Source organism: Epinephelus moara, chromosome 24, assembly GCF_006386435.1.
Source record: "Epinephelus moara isolate mb chromosome 24, YSFRI_EMoa_1.0, whole genome shotgun sequence".
Taxonomy (NCBI): domain Eukaryota; kingdom Metazoa; phylum Chordata; class Actinopteri; order Perciformes; family Serranidae; genus Epinephelus; species Epinephelus moara.
The window spans coordinates 33,729,142-33,752,767 of NC_065529.1; the positions used below are offsets into that span (position 1 = coordinate 33,729,142).

At 41.2% G+C, this 23,626-nt stretch overlaps 2 protein-coding genes across 6 annotated transcripts in view; one reads left to right on the top strand and one right to left on the bottom strand.

The window, feature by feature from the left end:
- arhgap9 (Rho GTPase activating protein 9) overlaps positions 1 to 12,861 on the top strand; it is a 67,203-nt gene extending 54,342 nt beyond the window's left edge. For 3 of the 5 annotated variants that reach the window (XM_050038538.1, XM_050038541.1, XM_050038539.1), the window contains 5 exons: positions 1,772 to 1,849; positions 2,178 to 2,252; positions 3,006 to 3,140; positions 8,508 to 8,613; positions 11,633 to 12,861. In XM_050038538.1, the coding sequence (XP_049894495.1) occupies positions 1,772 to 1,849; positions 2,178 to 2,252; positions 3,006 to 3,140; positions 8,508 to 8,613; positions 11,633 to 11,819 (581 nt within the window). In that variant the 3' untranslated portion in view covers positions 11,820 to 12,861. The remainder of the gene's footprint in view (positions 1 to 1,771; positions 1,850 to 2,177; positions 2,253 to 3,005; positions 3,141 to 8,507; positions 8,614 to 11,632) is intronic. The other 2 variants (XM_050038540.1, XM_050038542.1) reach the window with 1 other exon arrangement.
- Positions 12,862 to 15,310: 2,449 nt separating this feature from the next.
- Positions 15,311 to 23,626, bottom strand: part of LOC126386609 (zinc finger E-box-binding homeobox 2-like) — a 31,492-nt gene continuing 23,176 nt past the window's right edge. Inside the window, exons 4-8 of the mRNA XM_050039035.1 lie at positions 22,820 to 23,013; positions 22,575 to 22,686; positions 20,825 to 22,338; positions 20,499 to 20,682; positions 15,311 to 19,471 (exon numbers count right to left, since the gene is read on the bottom strand). Of these exons, the coding sequence (XP_049894992.1) occupies positions 18,831 to 19,471; positions 20,499 to 20,682; positions 20,825 to 22,338; positions 22,575 to 22,686; positions 22,820 to 23,013 (2,645 nt within the window). The 3' untranslated portion in view covers positions 15,311 to 18,830. The remainder of the gene's footprint in view (positions 19,472 to 20,498; positions 20,683 to 20,824; positions 22,339 to 22,574; positions 22,687 to 22,819; positions 23,014 to 23,626) is intronic.

Consider the following 23,626-nt stretch of genomic DNA (forward strand, 5'->3'; position numbering starts at 1 on the left):
AAAAGAGAAATGATTTTAATAACTCTCAGAGTAACAGTATATAATGATTGCAGAAGAAAAGGAAGAAGGTTAGTTTTAGGCTCCCACTGTAATTCAAATACATAATAACAAGCATGTTTGTTGGTCCTGAAAGAGAAGTTCCTCCTCTATTATTCTAGCTGATGTTTCTCCCTTTTTGTGTCCTGTTAAATGTTGTTTATGAGTGGTTTTATCTTGAAAATAATCATTTTTTATTTTTGGTATTGATAAATCTGGTTATTCATTTTATTAATATACAATAATATATATTATTATAAAAAATATCTGGTCTATAAAATGACAGAAAAGTAGTGAAAAAAAGCCAACACTATTTCCCAGAACTTGAGGTGAAGTCTTCTTGTTTTTTACTTTGTCCGACCAGCAGGTGAAAACCCAAAGATATTAAATTTGCCATCATTTTTTGGAACCATTTTATGCTTAGAAAATTAAGATGTATTGATTATGAAAACTGATGCAGATCCATTTCCTGTTTATCAGCTATTTAATTGACAAATCATTTCAGCTATTATACAGATTATAAAATCCTGGCAGACTAATTTGTGATTAAACTTAATTCAACCAATGACCAATGCAGGGTTAAAGGGAAACTTTGGTTGTTTTCAACCCAGAGTGTTTCCATTGTATTGTGTTTAACTGACTAATGGGTTTTTAAAGTGGGCCAGTATTGAGCGAGAGGGCTGTAGCCAGCAGCGCACCGTCATTTTACATCCACTTAAAGTGCTTGTTTTTGCCACTGATAGGCTCAGATTGTTACTGTAAGTGTTTGACAACATGATGGGAAGGATCTATACAGAGATAGACCTTTTTTAAAGAGTAGGATCCTTTTTATTCAGCCAGAAACAGCCCTGAAATAGCCATCGCCAAATCCACCGGACTCCCTTTAAATAAACATTAATTATATCATGGTAAAACACACTTTATTCAAAGTCGACAGAATCAACATACAACTCACAAAACCCATTCTGATTCATCTTTGCACTGTTCCAACAATCACCAGCCCTGGTTTGGTTAAAATAAACCCTGAATTCACCAAGTTAGGCGTGAAGATATGCTGGCACTATAGACGCTAAAATGACTTTTGACTTTCTACATTTTTTTGTTAATTTAAATGGAGTTTGGTGGGTTTGGCGATAGTCAGTGGTTCCTTGTGTCTCTGACAGAATATTAATCATCAATTTACAACAAAAGCCTGACTTCTCTTTATGAGATGTGTTGTTAGTAAGGAAAAATATAATTTGAGGATGTTAAAAATCAATGGGTCACAAGGTCTGACTTGTTCTACAACTTCTGACATTGGATCCATTGTGGAAAAAGCAGAAACTCAATGTCAAAACAAAACTGCTTATGCACTCCATCAGCGATCACACTGTGAAATGTTGAGAGGAAGTTTAAAAGCACTCATCAGGGTTTATGTGATGTGAAAAAATGTAACTTTTTAAAAAATGTTTTAGATGTCTAAAAGTGTCAGAATGTGCTTTTGCTTGACTTTTGGGCACTTATGCAACAAAACAAACTTCCCAGACGTACTAAATTATTGATGTACAGAAAAGCAAAACAATTATATCAGCTCCGACTGCCTTAAAATCTGAGCTATTTTTATCTTACACTCATGAAGTCAGGCTTTAAATCATGGAAAATGCCTCGGTTTGGTTGTGGTACTAATCTTCTTAAGTGTTATTAGATGCCCAGACACACCAGTGATCTCACCAATGATCTGTGCGGTTCGTTGCAGGACTGGACACTGACGGCATCTACAGAGTATCAGGGAACCTGGCAGTGATTCAGAAACTACGCTTCCTGGTCGACCACGGTGAGGATGAAGGGAAGGAGGGGGATAAACTTGATCTGTATTGATGACTAATGCTGATTAATTTAGTCTCTGACGATGAATGAAAGCTGCAAGGAAGTTGTGGGAGGAGAGAAGTGGAGGCAGGAGATCATCAGAGATCATTAAATGCTGTCTCTTCTTGTTTTTTCAGCCACTTAGAATCAAGATAAATGCCATCTGATGCTTTTTCTGTACATTTTGATTACATATGATATTGTATAACCACAACACACACCTGCTTGTCTCCCACTTCATGACATACTTCTGTTAAAGTGGACGAAGCCCACTGAGTAACTGTTGGTTTTTGCAGAGCGAGCGGTGACTACAGACGGCCGTTACATGTTCCCGGCAGATTTGGTACAAGGTAGATTCAGACTTGACAAGGGTAAAACCAGCCACTTTCACGTGTTACTCAGCCAGCTTGTTCTTGTGCATCATGTGTTGCATAATGTGAACACCTCAGTCAAAAAACCACACACACACACACACACACACACACAGAGACTGATCCGCAGAGCTGAGCAGCGGCACAGACGTGCACTGAACAGTTTGCTGGTTGTGCTACCATTTGCTTAATGTATGTGTGTCCCTGAGGCTTTTCTGCTTTAAGTTTTCTGATGTAATAACACGCAGCAGGTTGTACAGCGGCGCCCCACATGGCGCATGGCTGCCACCAAGTGGACGACGCGGAGAATCAGCTGCTGCTTGTGTACCGTGAAGTGCTCTAATCTCTCAGCAGTATCTCACACTGGCTCATGTTTCTCATCATTAGATACTTATTTGTGTCGTAAACACTGAGCTGTAATTAAAGCTCTTTCTTTTTTTTTCTTTTGGTTTTTATGATGCAATTTGAGAAGCATTGGTCAGGCCTGGATTTGGAGAAAATGTGTGCTTTACATGTGTTTCTGCTTCTGTGTTTTCTCTGACTTTCACAGACCATTTCTATCTCTCTCCTGCAGCTACAAGCCTTCGTGTTACGCCTCAGCACTGACATGAATTCACTCTGTTCTGTTGTTGTTCACTAAACGAGACTGTGACTGTACTAACTCCACTTCTTTCTCTCTTTAATTCAAACTCTTTGTCTCTGTTTTTCACATTGCCTTCCGCTGACCCTGTCTTCTTTCTCCCTGTCTCTCAGAGGAGAAGCTGAATTTGGACGAGAGTGACTGGGAGGACATTCATGTCATCACAGGAGCTTTGAAACTTTTCTTTCGTGAGCTTCCTGAGCCCCTCGTGCCCTTCGGCTTCTTCACCGACATCGTGGAGACAGTCAGTGAGTGACCAGTTTCAGCCCCAGCTTATTTTACTGTATGAACCCTCCCTTTATGTGGAGTGTCACTTCACACAGAATGACACTCATCTTTGATCAGTCTGAGGTTAGAGCTGCAATGATTTATCATTTCATTGTCAACAATAAATTTCTTTTCTGCTTTATAGTTGTGGAAAAAACATACAACTCTATTACTTGAGTCAAAGTATACATACTCCAAGTAAAAGTTGTTCAGTTAAATTTTTACTTGACTTAAAGTATTGCAGTGCTTGATTTTAAAAACACTGAAGTAATTAAAAGTACATTTTCTTTTTAAGGTCAACACATTTGTTGTATCATTACCACAACACATTCACAGAGCCTAATGACTCTCAAACAACTTTGTGAATGCATTAACTTGCTTGCAGAATAAAAAGCTTGTAGGATATGCTACAAAGCCAGCAGAAATGTCTATAGAGATACAACTGGATCGACAGAAAGACAGCCACTGTCGTCAGCAGCAGCACTTTGAACTCTACTGACAGGCGTAGGAGTACTTCACTGTGATTGGTGTTTTTCCTGTGATGAACAAACTGTATGGCCTATCATGTTTAAGAGAAGAAAAACTGACTTTAAATCTGTGCTTCAAAGTAAAGAAAAGCTTCCTAAAAATGTAGTGGAGCTCAAAGTACAATATTTGTCTTTTAAATGTAGTAGAGAAAAAGTTATTTTTTATTTTTTTATTAACCTTTATTTAACCAGGTAATAGATTCATTGAGATTAAAATCTCTTTTACAAGAGAATCCTGGCCAAGAAAGGCAGCAACACAGATTCCTGAAAACAAGACATAGAGGTTACGACGCACAACAAGACATAACAAAAACATCAACAAGAGCAATAGCCATAAGTTCCCAAAAACATATACTCAAGTAAAGTACAGATTTTTGGGTTGTGGACAAAATTTTTAGGATTTTTAGGATTTAAGATGTCATCTTGGACTGTAGGAAACACTGATTGACACTTTGCACTTGACACACTGACACACAACTAAGTGAGAAAATAACATACAAATTTATCGACAATGAAAACAATCGTTGAGTCCTATTTGAGGTAGAAATTAAAGCACCTCTTCAGTTATCTACTCACAAAGTTTGTATGAAATTAAACCAAAATTATTTGAATTATTAAACATAATAAAGGATACAGAAAAGAGTAAAGAGAAAACAGATATTAAAGGGGAAATTAATTACTAAATGGTTTACAGTTTAAAAAAATCACCATTAAAGATAGGAAAAATGCTTAAAAATAACATATTTCAAAAGGGTTACGTTATTGAAAAAAGGTTTGAGAACCACTGCTTTCGGCCACCAGGACACCTGCAGAGGATACTTTTTAATCTTAATATTTTTCCTCCGCTGTGCTTTTATTTTGAAAGCTCACAACACTGCTGTGGTTTTAATGAGTCAAAACCAGGACTGTGTGTGTTAGAGAGCTCACCCCTTCTTTACTCGGGTGCTTTCACACTTTGTCAAGCTGTGGTGAAAGTCGTTTTCATCATTACAGAATATACTGTATTTACGGCACTTTTTGTTTCCCCCCTCTAGAAAATGTTGCACAGCACCCCACACTATGTCATGAGAGATATATGGACACAATAAAATAAAATGGCGCTTCCCGAAAAGAAAATTGCACCAGTTCCAAGGCGAGAGGAGAATAATTACATACTGACAAAGCTGAAATTTATTGAGCAGTATTGAATTAAAATGAGGTGATAGTTTTATTGCAAAAGAAAATCCTCACAGTATAAATACTGCATTTTTTCACACGACTCCTCGGCTCATATGTGTTATTCTATATTTTTTCTTGTCAACAAATGCCATGTGAAGACCAAAACCAACCGTTCATTTTTTACTACTTTACAAGTTTCTGTCTGTGTCTGTGTCTGTGGCACTCCATTCAGACGTAAACATCTAAAAACAAGCCGTGAATATGTGGTTGGAATTTTTGAAAAAGCCAAATATTTTCCTAAAACAGCAGGACTCTGTAGACGCAAAGGTTACCCAAAAAGAACCAAGCAGTGCATTTTTCTGGGGACTATTTACAGCTGCGGATTAATACATATTTTCAATACATATTTGTTCTCATGAGTATTTACAGCAGGGGTGTGAAACATACAGCTCACAGGCTGGAGCCAGCCCGCCAAAGGGTCCAATCTGGCCCCCTGGGTGACTTTGCACATCAAATATTGATGCACCTGTGAAGGCTGAGAGGTGTCAGGTTTCAGGAGCAAGTTAAACAGTGAGCAGGTTACTTCATATAATATGCTGATACTAATACAGCTCTCTTAAAATTGAGGAATACTTACTGTGGTCACTTACTGTGGTTTAAAGATATTAAGCCAAGTATTGTCAATCAGCAGCTTCAGTACAAAAGAACCTGTATCAGACTTCTGTCAGAGCAAGGCACTGCCAAAACTTTATATTTGCAAATGGTTTGTAAGGCGGGGATAACTTAACCTGCGTCCTCCACTTTAGTTTGATGTGGTGATGCCAGCATTACTACACAGGAGTGTAGTGTTGTTTGGGGCGGCAGTAGCTCAGTCCATAGGGACTTGGGTTGGGAACCGGAGGGTCGCCTGTTCAAGTCCCCGTCCGGACCAAAATATGGAGCGTGGACTGGTAGCTGGAGAGGTGCCAGTTCACCTCCTGGGCACTGCCGAGGTGCCCCTGAGCAAGGCACCGAACCCCCCAACCGCTCAGAGCGCCTGTCATGGGCAGCCCACTCTGACATCTCTCCACTTAGTGCATGTATAGGTCCAGTTTGTGCATGTGTGTGTTCGGACCTGTGTGTAATTGACAACAGAGTGAAAAATTGAATTTCCCCTCGGGGATTAATAAAGTATATAAAATTAAAAAAAATAAATTAAATTAAATTAAATTAATTAAAAATTCCTTAAGGGACCTCTTTTCTATTATTGAGTAAACTTACAACCCCTGACTAAGTGACATGTTTCATGGTTGTTTCATATGAAATTCAATGCTAAGCTGTACAAGTAACTCAAATAGCTGCAGGTAGTTTGTGAAAATGAGAAATACGGGTGAATTTTGAGATTATTTCCCATGAATGTTGCATCACAGATTAGTTTTCTTGATATTTTTAGGAACTTTTGATATAATTCTCTGTAATCTGTATCATTTTCTGTAATTTTAACAATCATATGTTCTGAATAGGCTTCTTTTTTTGATGAATTTAGTGTTTTCTTCTCCCTGACCAACACATTCTTGCTCCGACCATGTCAGATTTTGATGTTTGGTCATGGACTTTCCACATCCACATACGACATGCAAGGTACCCAGGCAGCGTTGGTAGTTGACGTTCTGGGACACCGTGTCAAGTTCTGTCTGTTACATGCATTGCCTTCTTTCAAAATACACTTCTGTCTTCACAGGAAATGTAACGTTCGCATGCAGTCTGCAGTCTGCACTACGTCGGTACAACTACACAAATTAACGTTTTCTTCCTTCAACAACAAACACACATGGTTGGGTTTAGGAAAAAAGAACAGGGTTTGGCTTTATAATCTTTCGGGACACAGACACCACTCTCCTGGGTTAAAGTCTGTGTTTGTTGGACCCATCCACCACCCCTCCCACCGACCCCAGTCAGACTTTCACTGCCTTAACTTTTGTCCTGCTGCGTGTCTGTCTGACGCCACCGGGCACCATTAAACTATAACGGCAACCGGCCATGTATCATGCTGACGTTAAAGGATGCCTTTTTTTGGTTGGTTTCTGACGCCGCAAATCACTGCTCAAGCGCTTGATTTCAACGACTTCGGGGTGAGACCGGGCTCCCCCGACGCTTGGCCATTGTTCTATTGGCTCTTCGGTTATTTTAACTGCTTTTCTAATGCAGGACAAGACTGTTAAGCAGAGAGTGAAGGCCCTTTGAATAAATATATATTTTAAAGTTTATATCTTTAATCTTAACTTGAGAAATAACAATTACATTTAGTTTGCTTCACAGAACTGAAAAAAAAATAGAATTTTATTTTGGTCTACAAATAGAAATAAGAAGAAATTCATGTGCATTAAGTCACAGCCTCTCACACAAAATGGCCTTGTGACTCCCTGTGAAGCTTCAGTGACCCATAGGTGGGGTCAGGACTCACAGGGTGGGAACCAGTGTAGCAGACTGACTCATTGTGGAAAAAACAAGACATATTGTTGAAATTGCACTTATTTTTCCTGATGACATCTCAGGCTTTTCATCATCTTTTTGTAAATGGATGAAGAACGTACTTCTTTACAGTAAAAGAAAGGAAAGAATTTGGAGGTGCTGTTTTTATGGGTTGTTTTATTTACTTGTTTATTTGACGAGGACAAATGCATAAAACGCTGCCTCATATGTAAAATACAAAGTAGATGCAATGTATACAGGTTTCTATCCATGGCTAATTTGCAATGTCTGTCCCTTGTTATGCTATTAGAATTTTAGAAAACACAACATATACAGTAAAATACAGGCAAAGACTGAGTCAAAAAGAAGACCTCAAAAAGACCACAGTAAGAACAGAGACAAAAAACAATTAACAGTTACTATGTTCTTTAAGTACGCAGTCTTTGTGTATTTGTGTGTATGTGCACATGTCCACACGTGTATGCCATTGCTTTACATGTGAGTTAAAAACCTTGAGTTCTGTCAGGTTTTTAATTTCAGATGCAGCGGTTTTACCGGTGCGGCCCACTTGAGATCAGATTGGGCTGTATATGGTCCATTAACTAAAATAAGTTTGACACATCTGAATTACGGCATCATAATAAAGGAAACATGTCATCCAGTGTAGCTCAAGAATGTTTTTAATAGTTTTGGAAAACAATGTAGGTCTATTGCGTTCAGGAATAAAGTAAATCAGCCGTACACTCACTTTGAGTAGGCTCACGTCACTGATCAGTGTTTTAATCCAATGAAAACTGCATTTTTCATCAATCAATTCACATGAACTTCTGCGATACAGGACTGTGTAACATCTCTGACTTATCCTGAAACAGTAGATACAGCAATCTGGCATTTAAAAATAAATTACATTAAGTAAAAATGAACTTGCACATTATAAAGTGCTAACAAATGCATTCTTGGTTTGAATTCTTATCAATCCATGGGCCTTTTTTTATTTCACAGGGAGTGATCAGTTTACTGTTTAGCAAACTACAGTGGTGATAGTTGATAATTACACGCTGCTTCATCAGATTAGACGGTGCGTGCTAATACAGCACATGTGATATCAGTTAGCAGATGTAAATCAGATTTTCGTTGCCAATAAAGTTCATGACATGGAATGCAAACGATGACATTTATTGCGATCTGACAGATCTTCGCTCTGTGTTGCAGAGATGTCGGACTACATGGACAAAGTGGATCGTCTGAAGTGTCTGGTGCTCAACATGCCTCCTCCAAACCATGACACTCTGCGGTTCATGTGTCGCCATCTCAAACGGTGAGAGGGCGGGAGTAAGAAACCGCGTACGGTACATCTCCGCTGGTGTGTTTGTCTTTGTCTGTGCTGTTTCTGCCATTCGTCTCTGCCCTGAAACTGGCACATTTCTTAATGCAAGAATATTCCCTTGGGGTGTTTCAACACGAAGGAATGAACCAGATGCCCTTGTAGGAAAATAAAATCTCCTCCTTATAAGTTTTCTTCCTGAATCAGACCACAAGAGGGAGTAGTTTCCTCGTTGTTTAGAGTACTTTCCTGTCAGGGATTCTTTGGCCGCAGCTCTCAGAGTGTGCCAGTGCTGTACCAGGATCACACTGTTGTTAAGTTTGGGTCCCAGTGAAGATGAAAAGGTTGGAGGAAGATGAATGGTGCACGATGTTCTGCGAGCCAGTTCCTTTTACAGTACATAAAATGTGTGTTTTTTACCGCCTATGGTTTTCCTTCCACTCCAGGGGTGAGCGTTCGTGTTCTGAGGCCGATGTTTGTGCCAGGGTGTGGTGGGCCCCATGAATTTGTCAACTCTGTGTCTTTCTCTCATTTTCTCCCCGCTGTCATTCCTTTCCCCCCTCGCTCTGTTTCTCATTTATTATCTCCCCGCTCAATCACCCCCGTCGCCTCTTCTCCCGCTCACTCGCTACCTTTGTTTCCTTCACTTCCTCTTCATTCTCTTCCTTCTCTTCTTCTCCTCTTCCTCTTCCTCCCCTCTTCCTCCTCTTTCCATCCCTTTCTCCTTTTTCCTCCCTCCTCCCTCCGCCTTCCCCCCGCGCTCTCCTCCTTGCCTCGAAGGTCCCATGGGAGCCTTGTGGTTCGTCTGCTGGAAGGCATACCAACACCACCGCCGCCACCACTGGAACCTCTCTCTTTTCTCTCTCCTCGCCCTCTCCCTCGCTCGTTCCGTGTTTTTTTTTTTCTCCTCTCTTCCCTCTCCTCTCCCTCTCTCTCTTTTTTCCTCCTTTCTTTTTAATGTGGAAGTTTTGAGCAATTGCTGGCTGCTTCTGTGGCTTGGTGGGAATGGCATTTTTAGAAGAATGCCTCATGCTGTGGCTTAAACCCATTCCTCAGTCCCCCCCCGATCACACACACACACACTCACACACACCAACATAGGTGGATACAGGCGGTGGATTTAGACATTTATGTGCACAAATTTAGACTGTAAAGTCCAGATACATGGACACGAACATGTATGCGAAAACAAGATGTCACTGGTGGACGCTGATTCTTTCAAGTTACCGTCCGGAGTTTTTAAGAAGTATAAAGATGTCACACGCTGACCGCAGGCTTGAAGCTGTATGGGCAGTTAGCAGACATCTACTGTATGTGCCTGCAGGCCCCAAAGAGTCCACAGCCACACGAGTCATGCACGGTGTTGCTTTGAGATAAATGCTAATGTCAGCATGCTAACATGACCACAATGACAAAGCTAACATTTAGCTGGTTTGTTTACCATGTTCTCAGTCTTAGTTAGCATGTTAGCATGCTAAAATTTGCTATTTAGCACTAAACACAAAGTAGGGCTGAGCCTGATGGGAATGTCATTAGTTTTGAATTAGTTTTGATTCTGATGATGGCTGAAAAGATCACCAGTCACTACAAGTTATTACAATTCTTCCTGAGTGGGAAGCAAGCAACCCTAACTGTACAGAGGGTGAATTTTTATATAAGTCACCCGTTTACATTTTATTATGGTTTGAAGTTATGCTTAATTGAGGGTATGGCTGCTTAGAGTGACAGGTGGGTGCTGTTTTTTGACACTTCATCACCGCAGCAGCAGCATTTGTAAGGTAACATAACCATGGTGTAACCCCAGACTCACAGAGAATAGCCGTAGCCATAGCTGTAGCTATTTCAGTGTGTTTTCAGTTCATTAAATTTAATTGTAATTTTTTGATCCCCTAAAAGTCTTCTTCAGCGTTTGGTTGTACTCAATATTCAGTTTTTTCGTAAGTACATTTTTGTTGAATGGTTTTAAGCCTGTTTTTTGCTAGTAAAAAATAGCATCAGTATTTTTACAGTTAACAATATACTGTAAACACATTGTGCTAACTAAGCTAGCAGCTAGCCTTAGGGTTATCTCCACTCTCTTGCCCAAATATGGTTCACTTCTGGCTCTAAAAATCCAAGGTGACAAAGGCCAAAATGCTAAACGTAAGACTTCACAAAGTGAGTCTACAAACCAATGAGTGGTTACGTTCATAACTTTATACAATCAATAGTGGGAGCTGAATGTGTGTACGAACAGACTTTATAAAAATAATGGAAGTAGCTACCGTGACGTCACCTATTGGTTTGTGGAATGCCATTTTGATGCCTCAAGTATGGTATTTTGTCCTTCGCCATCGCCAAGCCGAGGACACTATTGGCATACAGCCTGTCACTCAAAGTAGCCGGCCCTTAATTATACATAACTTTAAGCCTTCATAAAATGTAAACGGGTGGGTTCTGTAAAAATTCACATCCGTACAGTTGAAATGAATGTTGAAATTAGCAATAGAGAATAGAGATGAAAACGATTTTTTGTACCAGGCTGTAAAGTTTGGCTTTGCTTTTGGAGCCACCCCCAAGTGGCCATTTGAGGAACTGCAGTTTTTGGCACTTCTGCATCAGCTCCATCTTTCAGCCCTGGAGGTTGCCGCTTGCTGTGTATCAAAATTTTATTGTAATCCGTCCAAAGTTGTTGAGACATTTCACTCAAAACCACAAATGTCAACCTCATGGTGGTGCTTGACAAAATGTCAGGGCATCACAAAAAGAGTTATTAGGAAACATCATCTGAAGACCATTAAAGCCTGTGCAAAAGATTTCATGGCAATCCATCAAACAGTTGCAGGGATGTTTCAATCTGGGCCCAAAGTGGTGGCCTGACTGACACTGTCATCCCATGAAGCATCCTGTTAACGTGACCAGAAATTAAAGTCCACAAGCTGAAACAATTCAGACTCTGGAGCCCTTTTGTTCCTTTTATGTTTTATTTTCTGTTAATATTTTAAACGTTAAACCTCTTCCTTTCTCTCTGCAGAGTGTTGGAGCGCTCAGATACGAACCGAATGACCACCCAGAACATCGGCATTGTGTTTGGCCCGACCCTGATGCGTCCAGAGCGGGACAACGGCAACATGGCGGTGAATATGGTTTACCAGAACCAGGCGGTGGAGCTCATCCTTAGCGAGTTTGACCACATCTTTGGAACACAGGGCCCCTCTTGATCTTTTCGGACAGAGGAGGCGGGGAGAGGGGGGATTCCGAAAAGCTCCTCCAGATCACAAGAAAGCACAAGTAGTGCAGCGTTTGTCCTCTTTGCCTGTTGACTCATGTGGTGTAAAATGGGTTTCACATCGAAAGATAATTACGGGGTAGAAAGAACCAGGACAGAAAGCTGCTAATCATGACATCTGGCCTCCATATAGAGCCACGCTAAAACAATAATAGTAAAACAAACCAATTTTAGCTGCAATACTTGTGTCTTTGACTGCAGATGTGGAGTGCAGCCTCGGTGTTCCTTACTGCTGGAGCAGACGCCTACCTTGTCACTTTTCCTTGATGTTTCAGACTCAGTCGGGATAAATAAAAGCCATAAAAGTGATAAATCTCCTCCAGCTAGCTGACGATTAACCGGTTATTTATCAAGGATTGTGAGGAAGGTTGTGTCTTAACGTAGCACTGAAACTTAGCAGAACCATCTCACTGTGAAAAACACATGCACCAGCACCTCTTGCAGCAAAGGATGGACAGATCACACCTGCAGTGGAAAGCAGAGGATATACTGTAAAATATGCAAACAAGCAGGAAGCTAGCTGGGCGTGTAAATGTGCCCGTGTCCCTGCTGAAGTTATACAGTGTTTGGATGAAGAGTTTTTATGTTAATGTCATACTTCAGAGGTGAAGTGTGACTCTTCAAAGCATGATTTCAGCGATGGGATGAATGTGCCAACAGGGCAGCAAATGTTCCTTCGTACCAAATAGTACTTTGTAGTGTGTGTGTGGACCTTTGAACCTTCCCTTATTGTACAAATTTGGATCTGTCTTCTATTTTTATTAGTTCAAACTCCTCAGATTAAGTTAAAAAAAAATATTGTAAATATGTGAAATACCGTCTTTGTCAACTAGTAGCACTTTGCATACAGTGTTTACCCTAAATATGATATATTAGCCAAATTCAAACTGATACATTTGCTTTGAAATGAAGAGTTTGTCGTTATAATATTGACTGGACCTGATTGTTAACTCTCCTGCAATAAAAAAAAACAAAAGAAAAAGTGAACTGATTTGATCTTTTTTGGTGACATTTAGTCAGGATGTGTGTGTGTGTCAGGTTGTTTGTACCAAGCGTGGGGCTCGCGTGAGAGATAGTGGAAGTGTGTGGAGGTATGTGAGGCCTCAGAGGCGCAGCGGGCGGAGGCATCCCCTGTGATTGGTGCAAATGCTGCTTTTAATAACAGAACAAAAGAGGAACTGGAAATGCATATGTTTAAAAAATGTGGATTTTCCCCCAAAACCCTCTCACTCTCTCACTCTGTGGCTTTGGTAATTTTATATTGACTGTGGGTTTGGCAAAAGACAAAAAAGAGCAGAGAAGAGGGACAAAGGAGGAGGCGGAGGGGGGGGGGGGGCATAGATTTTGCAAAGTTTTATTAGATGTATTTATTCATTTTTATGTTCGTATTATTTCAACTCGTGAGTGTGTGTGTGTGAGGAGGGGCTGAAATTGATGGGGAGTCATCTAAACTTTTGATCATCGTGTGTCCAAGGTCGTCCTCATGTTTGATTGACACTGAAATATTTTTCACTCAAATAGACGACCACACTTGTTTATTTGATCCAAATGCATGTATGCACACAGTCATCACAGTTTATACATGTATCCCTCAGTCAGTGTAGCAGTTTCTTTCTGGTTTCTTGACAGCTGAGTGTCCCAGGAGCTCCTCGCATTTTGCTTTTCGTGTCATGCAAAGAAAATACAGCACCCTCAAAACATTCATTCATTAAGTACTTTCACCGTATCCTTTGTTCTTTCTCTAAATTCTTAAATTAAAGGGACTTTTTCTTCCAATAAAAACGCAGTGGTGTTAAACTGCCGTAGCCTCTAGCTCTGTGATGTGTTTTATTTTACTTGGTGCGATGGTGCTAATCACTCCCTAAAATAGAATCAGTCCGTCAGAGACACAATCAAACACCCCTCCCTCCTAATCAGCAGTGTGTTGGCAGCGAACGTCAAACTCTATTACTTTGTCCTTTCATGCCGGTCTTTTTTCTTCCTTCAGTTTTTCTCTTTCTTTCTTCTTTGACTTATTGACCTCGTTATTTAAATCTGAACATTTATTAATAAGTTTAAAACAATGCAAAATATCAATGTGCTTCCACATGATAAGAAACATTTGGAGAGATTTTCTCAACAGATTTTTGATACATGGACCGCTGAAATGTAACAGCCATGTTGCATCTGTGGGTAGTTATTTTGTTTGCTGCAACACTAACACAAAATGTTTCTGAGAGTGTGTAAGTATTTATTAAAAAATCATGGATGTAAGAGAACGACGAGGTCGTGAAACATTTTCATCTGTTACATGTTTTTCATCCATGAAACTGATTTAAATTTCATAGTCCAAACTGCTTCAGAAAGTGTACTTTATAGTAATTTGCTCGGGCAGCTCTATGTTAATGAATCTGTACACTGTTTATTCTTGCAGCAGGAGGTACAACTGTGACGGCACATGGCAAACAATAGTCCTTTTTCTCACTGTGTGTCACGGCTTTTGTCCTTTGTTAAGTTGTTTGTAACTCAGTTGAGAAGAGGCACTTGTGCAGTGTAGTGACTCAACAGTTTCTCTGCCCACTAATGAATCTGTAGCTGTGTAGTCTTCACAGTCAGCCCTGCTTGCTCTGTTTCACTGTCAGGCAGGGAATCGAAACTCAAGAATGCTCAGCCCCCGATCCCTCAACCTGTTGCTGGTGGATGGGACTTGCAGCAATGTTGCAAATGATGCTGCTGTCTGACTGTGGAGATGTGTGTGCACCACAATTAAAAGTCAAGGCACTCTTCAATTAAATGTCACCTTACTCATCAAAAAAGGAAGCAAAGCTATCGGGAAAATGTCACAGCATCACTGATTGTTGGTGCCACAGTTGACTGAACGCTGCTGATGCAAGGCACCCAAAAGTAACCGACCTGCGTCACCCGTTATGGTTTGTTAATGTTACGGTTAGCCGATTGTTTACTCAGTCAACCGTTAACCTAAAGCTCAGTGTATCAAATACCAGCAGAGGCTGCTCAGCCCCTTCATGCCCCGGCCACATCCACAGGTTCACAGGCACCCAGCAGCCACCTCTGATGAATCATCATGCAAATAGACACAAAAAAGCCACACACAAAAAAGTGAGTGTAACAAAGCAGGCTGCAGATCATGAGTGGTGGAGGAAACTGTTTACTCTGATGGGAAACTGAGTTGCCAGGCCACATCTTAACCTCACATCTATGCCTTTACTAATATTCTAAAAAGCTTTTGATGGTTCAGGAGTGATAATTTAACTTCCCTCATTTAAAACAAGTTCAGAATTCAATCTATTTCATCGCCACTAAATGAAAATTGAACACTTAAACACTTAAATCTTATATTCACAGTCTCATAAAGGCTACAACACAAGAAAAAACTGATGATTTTTAGAAAGAAAAACCAATAAAATACAAGATTCTGGTGAGAAAGTATGTACAATTTTATTACAAATATCCACAAACATGCAGAAAACATATAAAAAGTTAATACAAAAGTTGCAGGGTGCCAGTAAAAGATAAAAAACACTGCTTGTTATAAAGAGTGTGCAGATGCCAAGTGAAAGTAACCCATTTCTTGCCTATATTTTTGACCCAGAAATATCAGGTAAGGAAGTACGCACGAGTGGGGCGGCAGTTGGCGTGTCACATATGCATATCTTTGGTGATAAACACACACACACACACACATTATGACCAAGAAGTGTCTTTGGCGCACGGTATGCATGAATGCTACAAGCTTAGTCACACCTCATGCACCACTGTCTTATCTCGACGTACCAAGGCTTTGTTGGATTACTCACAGCGTCTGAGTGCATCTGAGGCACTTTTCACGTTGACTACACTGCAGTCAGAAAGAGGAAGTTGAAAGCTGGTACATGTGTCCTGAGTCTTGACCCTCTCGCCACACCTCAACAGAGTCTCAAAATGTGTAACACACTATTGAGAAAATAGGCTGCAGCACATGTAAATTATTGCGGGGAAAGAGGAGATATTTTAGCGTAAAATGACATAAAGCAGCTTGGTGTGATTTTAACACAAAAAGTGAGACAGTGCGAGTTTTAATTGCTCCCTCAAAGGAAAAACCCCCAAAGACTGACTTCATCTTTTACCCCCTTTATCATACAGAGATGCAGGAATGACTGTCCCCTTTAGCAAGGCATACAATTAAAAAGGTGCAGTCCGCTGCTGTTTGTTAAAGAAATAAATAACCACCTTCCAGTTCTTCCTCTTTTTCGTGCTTGCTCTAAACTACTAAACAGACTGCTGATTAGTCAAAGCCACTGAGCACCATCGTGAACCTGAAGAGATGAGCTGGTTGTACATTTTGATTTCACAGCATAAATGATAAAAGGAGTACTTCCATGTATTCTCAAGCCCTCACTGGCTTTGGGACAAAGTAATAGCTGCATGTGTGTATTTTCATGTAAGACATTTTACAAGTTATTGCTCATCTCATAGAGGTAAGGATTTGTATGAAGTAATACCACAGGAAATTAAATGATAACTTGCACTTATGAGGAAGAATAAATACACTAACTGAGCATCAAGCGACTGATTGATCCTAAATCTGATTCCATGTTAAAGGACAGCTCACCCCTAAATTAAAAATACATATTTTCCTTTTACCTGTAGTGCTATTTATCAGTCTACAGTGTTTTGGGTCGAGTTGAGTTTTGGAGATATCGGCCACAGAGATGTCTGCTCTCTCAAAAATAATGAAACTAGATCACACTCAGCTTGTTGTGATCAGAGTGCCAAAAAAAAATAAAAATACATTTGAAAAACTCAACAGCAATGGGCCTCATGCAAGAAACAAGATAGGAACAAATTTTCTCTTATTTTGTTTGTAACTATTGAGTTCTGGGGTTCATCAGTGTTTTCTTAGTTTTGCTCTTCTCTTATGTAAGAGAAAATTTTACAAGCGGGCAAGATCACTCTTACCAAGATTAGAGTAAACATCTTGTTTGAACAGTCCACATATTGTCACTCAACACGAGGACACATACGTTTTAAATTAGGGGACATTTAAATATGCACAAGATTATGTTTTAGAGTCATTATAATGATTGGATTATTAAATTTGTGGTCTTAACAAATCCTACTATAGTTGGTCCATTAATTGTATTTACTGTAACTTCAGTTACTGTGCGTCCCTCTGCTGAGCAGTGGTGAAATGTAATTTAAGTACTGTACTAAAGTACATATCTGACGTAATTTTATTTTAATCTCATGCCGCTTTCTACTTCTACTCCGCTACACTTCAACAGGAAATACTGTTTTAACTCCACTACATAAATTCAGATATTTGCACACAAACCATAAGAAAAAAAATACAAGTGCAACAATTCGTCAGTATGAAAAAATGCTGGTTCCAGCTTTTTAAAATATGAGGACTTGCTGCTTTTCCTTTTAATTTGTTTAATTATTCTTATTTATTAAATTGATATTAAATTGATTTTAATTTTCCTGCATCAAGTACTTTTACTTTTGATACATAAATACAGTTTCTGGATTGTACTGACATACTTTTACTTGCATAGACTTGCGTACATTTTCTATGCAGGACTTTTACTAGTAACAGTGTTTTCACAGTGTGGTATTAGTACTTTTACTTAAGTGAAGGGTCTAAATACGTCCTCCACTACTGCTACTGTCATGGCAAATGTTTCTGTCACACCAGTACTGACACAATCACAATTACTTTAAGTCTGTTTAACTGCCCTTACATACTGTTTAGGGAGCATTACATATGCTAATACATGACTTATGATTAAGAAGGATTCATCATTAAGCACACCTGGTTAAGAGCAGATTTGGGATGGTTAAGAACCTTTCGTGCATCTGGAGCTGACCTCTCTTATTTTAACTCTTAACAGAAAATTAAGAGAAATTTTAGAGAATGTTGCTGCATGAGACACAATGTTTTTTTCCAAATATCATGACCCATTTACTCAAGATAATCCACAGACCTTGATGTGAGCAGTTTCATGAACTACACGACCTACATCTGCCATCTGTATCATCACGCAGAAGACAGGGTGCCTCTACTCATAGCTGAGAGGTGGTGCTCGTGACGGTGCAAGGTGTAAACAGTAATGGCATCCTCCTCGGCTGAGCTGCAACCAGGTCATGATTTTTCTGGTAAGACACATTGCTGTTGAGTTTTCAAATGCATTTTGGGTGGTTTGAGCACCACAAGCCGAGCGCCATCTAGTTCCATTATACTGAAGAGACGGCACACATCTCTGCAGCTGATATCTACAACACTTGGCAAGTCACGCCAAAACAATCTAGACTGATAAACAACACTACAAGTAAGAGGAAAAATATGTATTTTCGATTTTAGGGTGAACTGTCCCTTTAAAGTAACAGCAGACGCCCTTTCATCCTGCAATCGATCCTGTCCTTCGGGGCCTGATCTCTTAGCCTGCTCACTGGCGTACATCTACGTGTAAACAGTCCAAATGTTTTGAACAAAGTAAAAACATAGTAAACTGGACATAAAAATACAAAAGGCCTCTTCTTTATGGGTTGTGCAACAGTCAGCAGCAGCAAGCGTGTAAAACGTGAGATGTCTTCAATGTCACATCTGGATGTGACATGATCTCAGATGAATTAACCTGAATGCTTTTTAGCTGTCCTGGCAAATAAAAAAACAAACAAACAAAAAACAAGGAAAGGCATTGTCGCTATATCAAGTCTATTTAGCATGATAAAATACTGTAATTTGTATTGTCACATATATTTTGTTTGTATGGCTTCATCCACTTTAAGGCCACCTATGCTTTGGCAGGTTTGTGCATTTTTTCATGTTGTAACATCAAGTAAAAAAAAATAAAAAATCAGTGGAGCTGTAATTTATATATACATATATATGGGAGAAAAGTGTGTCAAAAGTCTTAATATATATATAGTATATGCATTGTATTGGCTTATTAAAATCACCTTAAGTTTTTATTCTGGGTAAATCTGTTATTTCCAGGCTCAGTTCACATTTGTCCAAGTCTCCATTCTGGTCCTCGGTGTCTCGGCCCCAGAACTGTCTCTCTGCACTGTCAATATGGTTTCCCACATCATAACCATTTCTCTCATCCTGCACTCCGTTCTCTCCTGTAGGTCCTCGGATGGGGTTGCCTCTCAGCTCCTCTGCTGCTCCTGACAAACTCGCATGTGCCTCTTCCATATGACCATCACTAACTCCTGCCTCTTTATCCTCCTCCTCTTCCTCCTCCTCCTCCTTGAGGGCCTCTGCAGCTCCATCCAGACTGGAATCGCTGAGAAAGGAGTGCGCAGTTTGGGTATCCTCCATGGACAGAGGGGTCTCGTCGGCGAGGCGGCCCCCGAGATTGCTGCCAACCCCTGGGGTGAGAGGCATCTCCTCCTGGTCTTGGTCTGGATCCTGGTCTTTGCTGCAGTAGGCGTAGCGGTGGTTCATGTGCTGGGAGTACGAGCCGGAGTGAGAGAAGCGCTTGCCGCACTTGTCACATTGGTAGGGTTTCTCTCCAGAGTGCAGCCGGCTGTGCTCAATCAGGTGGTGCTTATGCTTGAAGGCCTTGTTGCAGATCTTGCATTCATGAGGACGCTTACCTGTAATGGAGACAGAGAAATGTATTATTTTATTCTACAAAAAAAGTACCCACTTTAAATAGAAAGACATTATTATAAACATTTGGGGGCCGGGGAAACAGCTGGTCTGGCTCTTTTCAAAGGAAATAAAATCTACCATCTCACAGCAAGAAACCACATAGGCATGTTTCCCACGCTGTTTTTTTAAGTCCCCTTCTAGACAGGTTTTAAAGTATGTGCTAATATTTTGTTTAGCATACATAAAAGGGGCAATAAGCAGATCTACTTTTTCTACCATAATGAGAGATTCTGGACCTGGCCTCCACCCAGCCCACCACTGCTCCTTATCGCTTTTACTTTCCACTTTCTCAAGTGCTGCTTGCACTAGGTTGACACATGAAAGAGTAGTGTGCAGTTGGCTAGCGTAACTTTAGAGAAAACATCAGAGAGATTCAGCCATACATGTGTAGTTAGCATCTTTTATTTGTTTATGCTGCTTGTTAGCTTGTAGGCTAACTGGCAGTGGTTGGCACAGCGTTAATGGTTGTGAAACATACAATAATATCTGCTACAAAGGGGTTTTTAATAGATAGTGGACAGAAGCTCCAGGGTCTGGTTTACATCCAAAAACTGCACACTCTACTATGTTTCCTGTCAAAACTTTCACTATGCTAACTCTGTTCTCTGCACTGACAAGTCCGCTCTACCCAGGAGGTTTCAGGTTTCTTTGCTGGTCTTGCAGTGAAACCTGTTCCTCTGTCGATTTTTTGTTTCCTGTATTAAACAGGTACAGTATTTGCTTTCGAATAAGTGACGCACTTAATCTAGCTTGCCAAGCGTATATTTGAATCTAAGATTTTAAGGAAGCGCACAGACATCGACACCTTCAGTATAGGCAAGTGAAAACACCTCTCTGGTGACAGACTTCACACAGACACAAGTCAGTGTAGTTAGAGTCAGACATTTTAGGGGACATAAACAGAAGAAAAATACATTTTTACTAAAGGAAATGGCACTTGAGTGAAGTGCTTTTGTAAAAGCTACAAACCTGTGTGCTCGTATTTGTGTCGAAGCAGAGAGCTGCTCTTCTGAAAGGTTTTTTCACAAATGTCACAAGCGTAAAGCCCCTCGTCTGTCTTCTTCAGTCTTTTCCTCCCTGGTCCTCCGTCTCCCTCCAGTCCTTCATCCATGAGAGAGAGGTAGTCCAGAGCTCCACGGCTTAACACTTCACCCTACGGAGAAAACATGAAAATGTGTATCAGGATACAGTTTTCATGTACTTTTGGTAACGCTTCTGCACCAATTTTGAGGTTGTTTATCAGCAACTACACATAATTCTTTAAAATAAAAACCTGAAGGAGAAGCCTTACTCACCATGAGAGCTTGTCTCTCCTGGTGAATCTTTTTCAGTGTCGCCTCTGCATCTGCATCCATCATGTAAGCCATAGGAGAGAGAAACCCTGGGCCGTTAGCTGGCTGGCCGAATGGAATCCCCGCAATGCCGTCATGTCCTGAAAGCCCTAAACCAGACTGGTTGAAGATAGGAAATCCATTATATAAGGACCCTGGAAACATCGGAGCTCCGGCCCCGCTGTAGACTGGGTGGTGGTGAAGGGGCAGATGTGAAGTTGGACTTGGTCTGCTGAGCTGCTGGGTCCTCTCTCCTCTAGCTGAGTTGCCGTTGACAGTTTTGTTCCTCCCCTCTTGGTCTGAGAGCTGCTTGGGCAGAGAGAGGTCCAGAGGTTCGTTCTGTGCAGACCAGGGGTTTCCGGTCTGTTTCTGAGGGGAGGACAGTTCAGGAGGACAGCTGGTGAGGTCGAGGCAGACTGGAGAACCAAACCCTGAAGAGGGAACCCTTCGTCTGACTCGAGGTGATGACAGCTCTGGGGAGTGGTTGACTGGTTGGCTTGGGCTTCCCTTTTCCTGGCTGGACCAGAAGGCTCGTGAGGACAGGGCGTCATGGTGGGGCTGTGGGGGAGAGTGCATTGCCACCAAAAGCTGCTGCGGAACAGAGTGCCAGCTGGGCTTTTGCAGTGGTGATTTGTTTCCAGACAGGCCGTTGGTTAATTCACTCGGTTTGCTGTTCTCTGGTTGGAGAGCAGATCTGGGGAAGAATAAAGATGGTGAGTGGTGGTCTTTGCTGCGAAGACCCTCGGGCACCTCCACCACCTCTCGGTTCATCTTACAGAGGTAGCGTTCATGCTGCAGGAGCACTGCCACGTTGGGGAAAAGCTGGGAGCACCAGCGACACGTCACCCCAAGCACACCTCTCTCCCCTTCACCTGACCTCACCGCCTCTCTTCTCCTGTCAGGCGACACCTTCCTGTCAGGGCCTCCTCCGTTGTAAATCACCCTCCTTTCCTCCATTGCAGCTCCTCCTCTGTCCATCTCCTCATCTTTCTTCACCTCCCTGTGAAGCATCTCCTGCAGCATCTGTTCAAACTTGGTCCCAGAGTGCAGATAAGGCAGCAGGGTGGTCCCTTTCAGTATACTGGCCCTCAGCGAGAGCTCTGCTGAGGGGTCCCAGAGCCGAGCCAGGTCGGACGCTCTGGGGAAGCCTGTTGGGTTGTGGTTCGGGTCCTGCAGTGAAAGCTGCTGAGGATCCTCTGCTGTGCGACCATGAGGCCCGGTATGATCTTGGGTTTGTGAAGCCAACGGAGAGCCCTTGTCAGTATTGTGTCTCCCCCCGCCTGCAGAGGGAGATGTTGGAAATGAGTGGTGGTAGGAGCTTTGGCTATGTCCATTAAAAGCACCACTGGCTCCTCCTGCGTTTCCATTTCCTCCATTTCCTCCACCACTCAGGCACTTTTTGCTGCTTAGGTGGGAGCTGTAGGAGCCGGAGTGAGAGAAACGTTTCTTGCAGTTGGAGCACTCGTAAGGTTTCTCACCTACAGGGTGACATGCACATGGGATACATTAGTCAAAAGATGGCGGGAGTAGGTTGATAATACCGTCAACATTTTTTCATAACCGTCTTATTGTGGATTATTTTAACTTGTTTATTGTCAACAAAATACATTTGGTATAATTTCATAGTGGTATGATAAGTACGGGTTAGTGATGCAGTGGAAACAATAGCAAATTGCTGGGTGAGTATAAATGTTTTGATGTTATTTTGTCTCACCGCTGTGGATGCGGAGATGCTCTTTGAGGTGGTGTTTGTACTTGAACGCTTTCCCACACTGCAGACATTTGAACTTTCTGGTCTCAATGCTAGGATCCAAACTCATGACACCCTAGGATAACAGGACATTGCTATTAATTCTTTTGTTGCAACACATTTAGGGATGAATTTCAGGGTGTGAAGGTGTTTGGACGATTTGGCTCATTGCAGTTTAAAGTTTCTCCTACTGTCCATGTGTATCTCACCTTGTCCTGCACTTGGTTGTGAAGTGCCAGGTGCCGCTCCATTTGTGCCCTAAGGGTGGCAGTGTATCCACAGAGCGGACAGACCATGTGGCCCCCCTCCCTCTCCTGACAGTACTTGATGTGGTCCCTCAAAGGGGCTCCTCGCTGATACATCCTGTGGCAGAATGGACAGGCCTGCTGGGCCCTCCCTGCGTCTAGAGTCCAGAGGGAGATGTGATGTTTTAAACAGACCATGGAAAACTTCACATATTTATTAAATATATCCGTCCATTTTCTAAACCGCAGGGGCTGGAGCCTGTCCCAGCATGCATCAAGCAAGATATCAAATTATCTTCGCTTACTATTTGTAGGTACGGACAAGAAAGTCTTAATTAAGTGTGCTGCATATTTGCTTTAGTATACTGGAACAGGACCGTGTTATAATTGTGCTGACAGAGTTATGTTGTAAATGGGATATTGTTTAAACTTAATGTTTTATTTGACTGAGTAAAGGTATTTTATATCTTTTTTTATGATATCTAACTCAATAAACAATTAAACCATGACACAACCTTTTATATAAACTTGTTATATTTAATATTAAAAGTTGAGCCACAAGCAAAATATTCTAAATGTGGGACAACATCATACTGTTACATGAATGACTTGAATACTTGAACATGTATGTGTGAATGCGTTGTCGTGTCAAACCCTGACGAAACCCCTTTGTTTTAGCATCAGCGGCTGATAAGCTGATGTGTGAAAAGCCTTTTCCTTCCCATTTTCTCAGAATAACATTACCATAAATAATCTGATTTGTGCTGTATC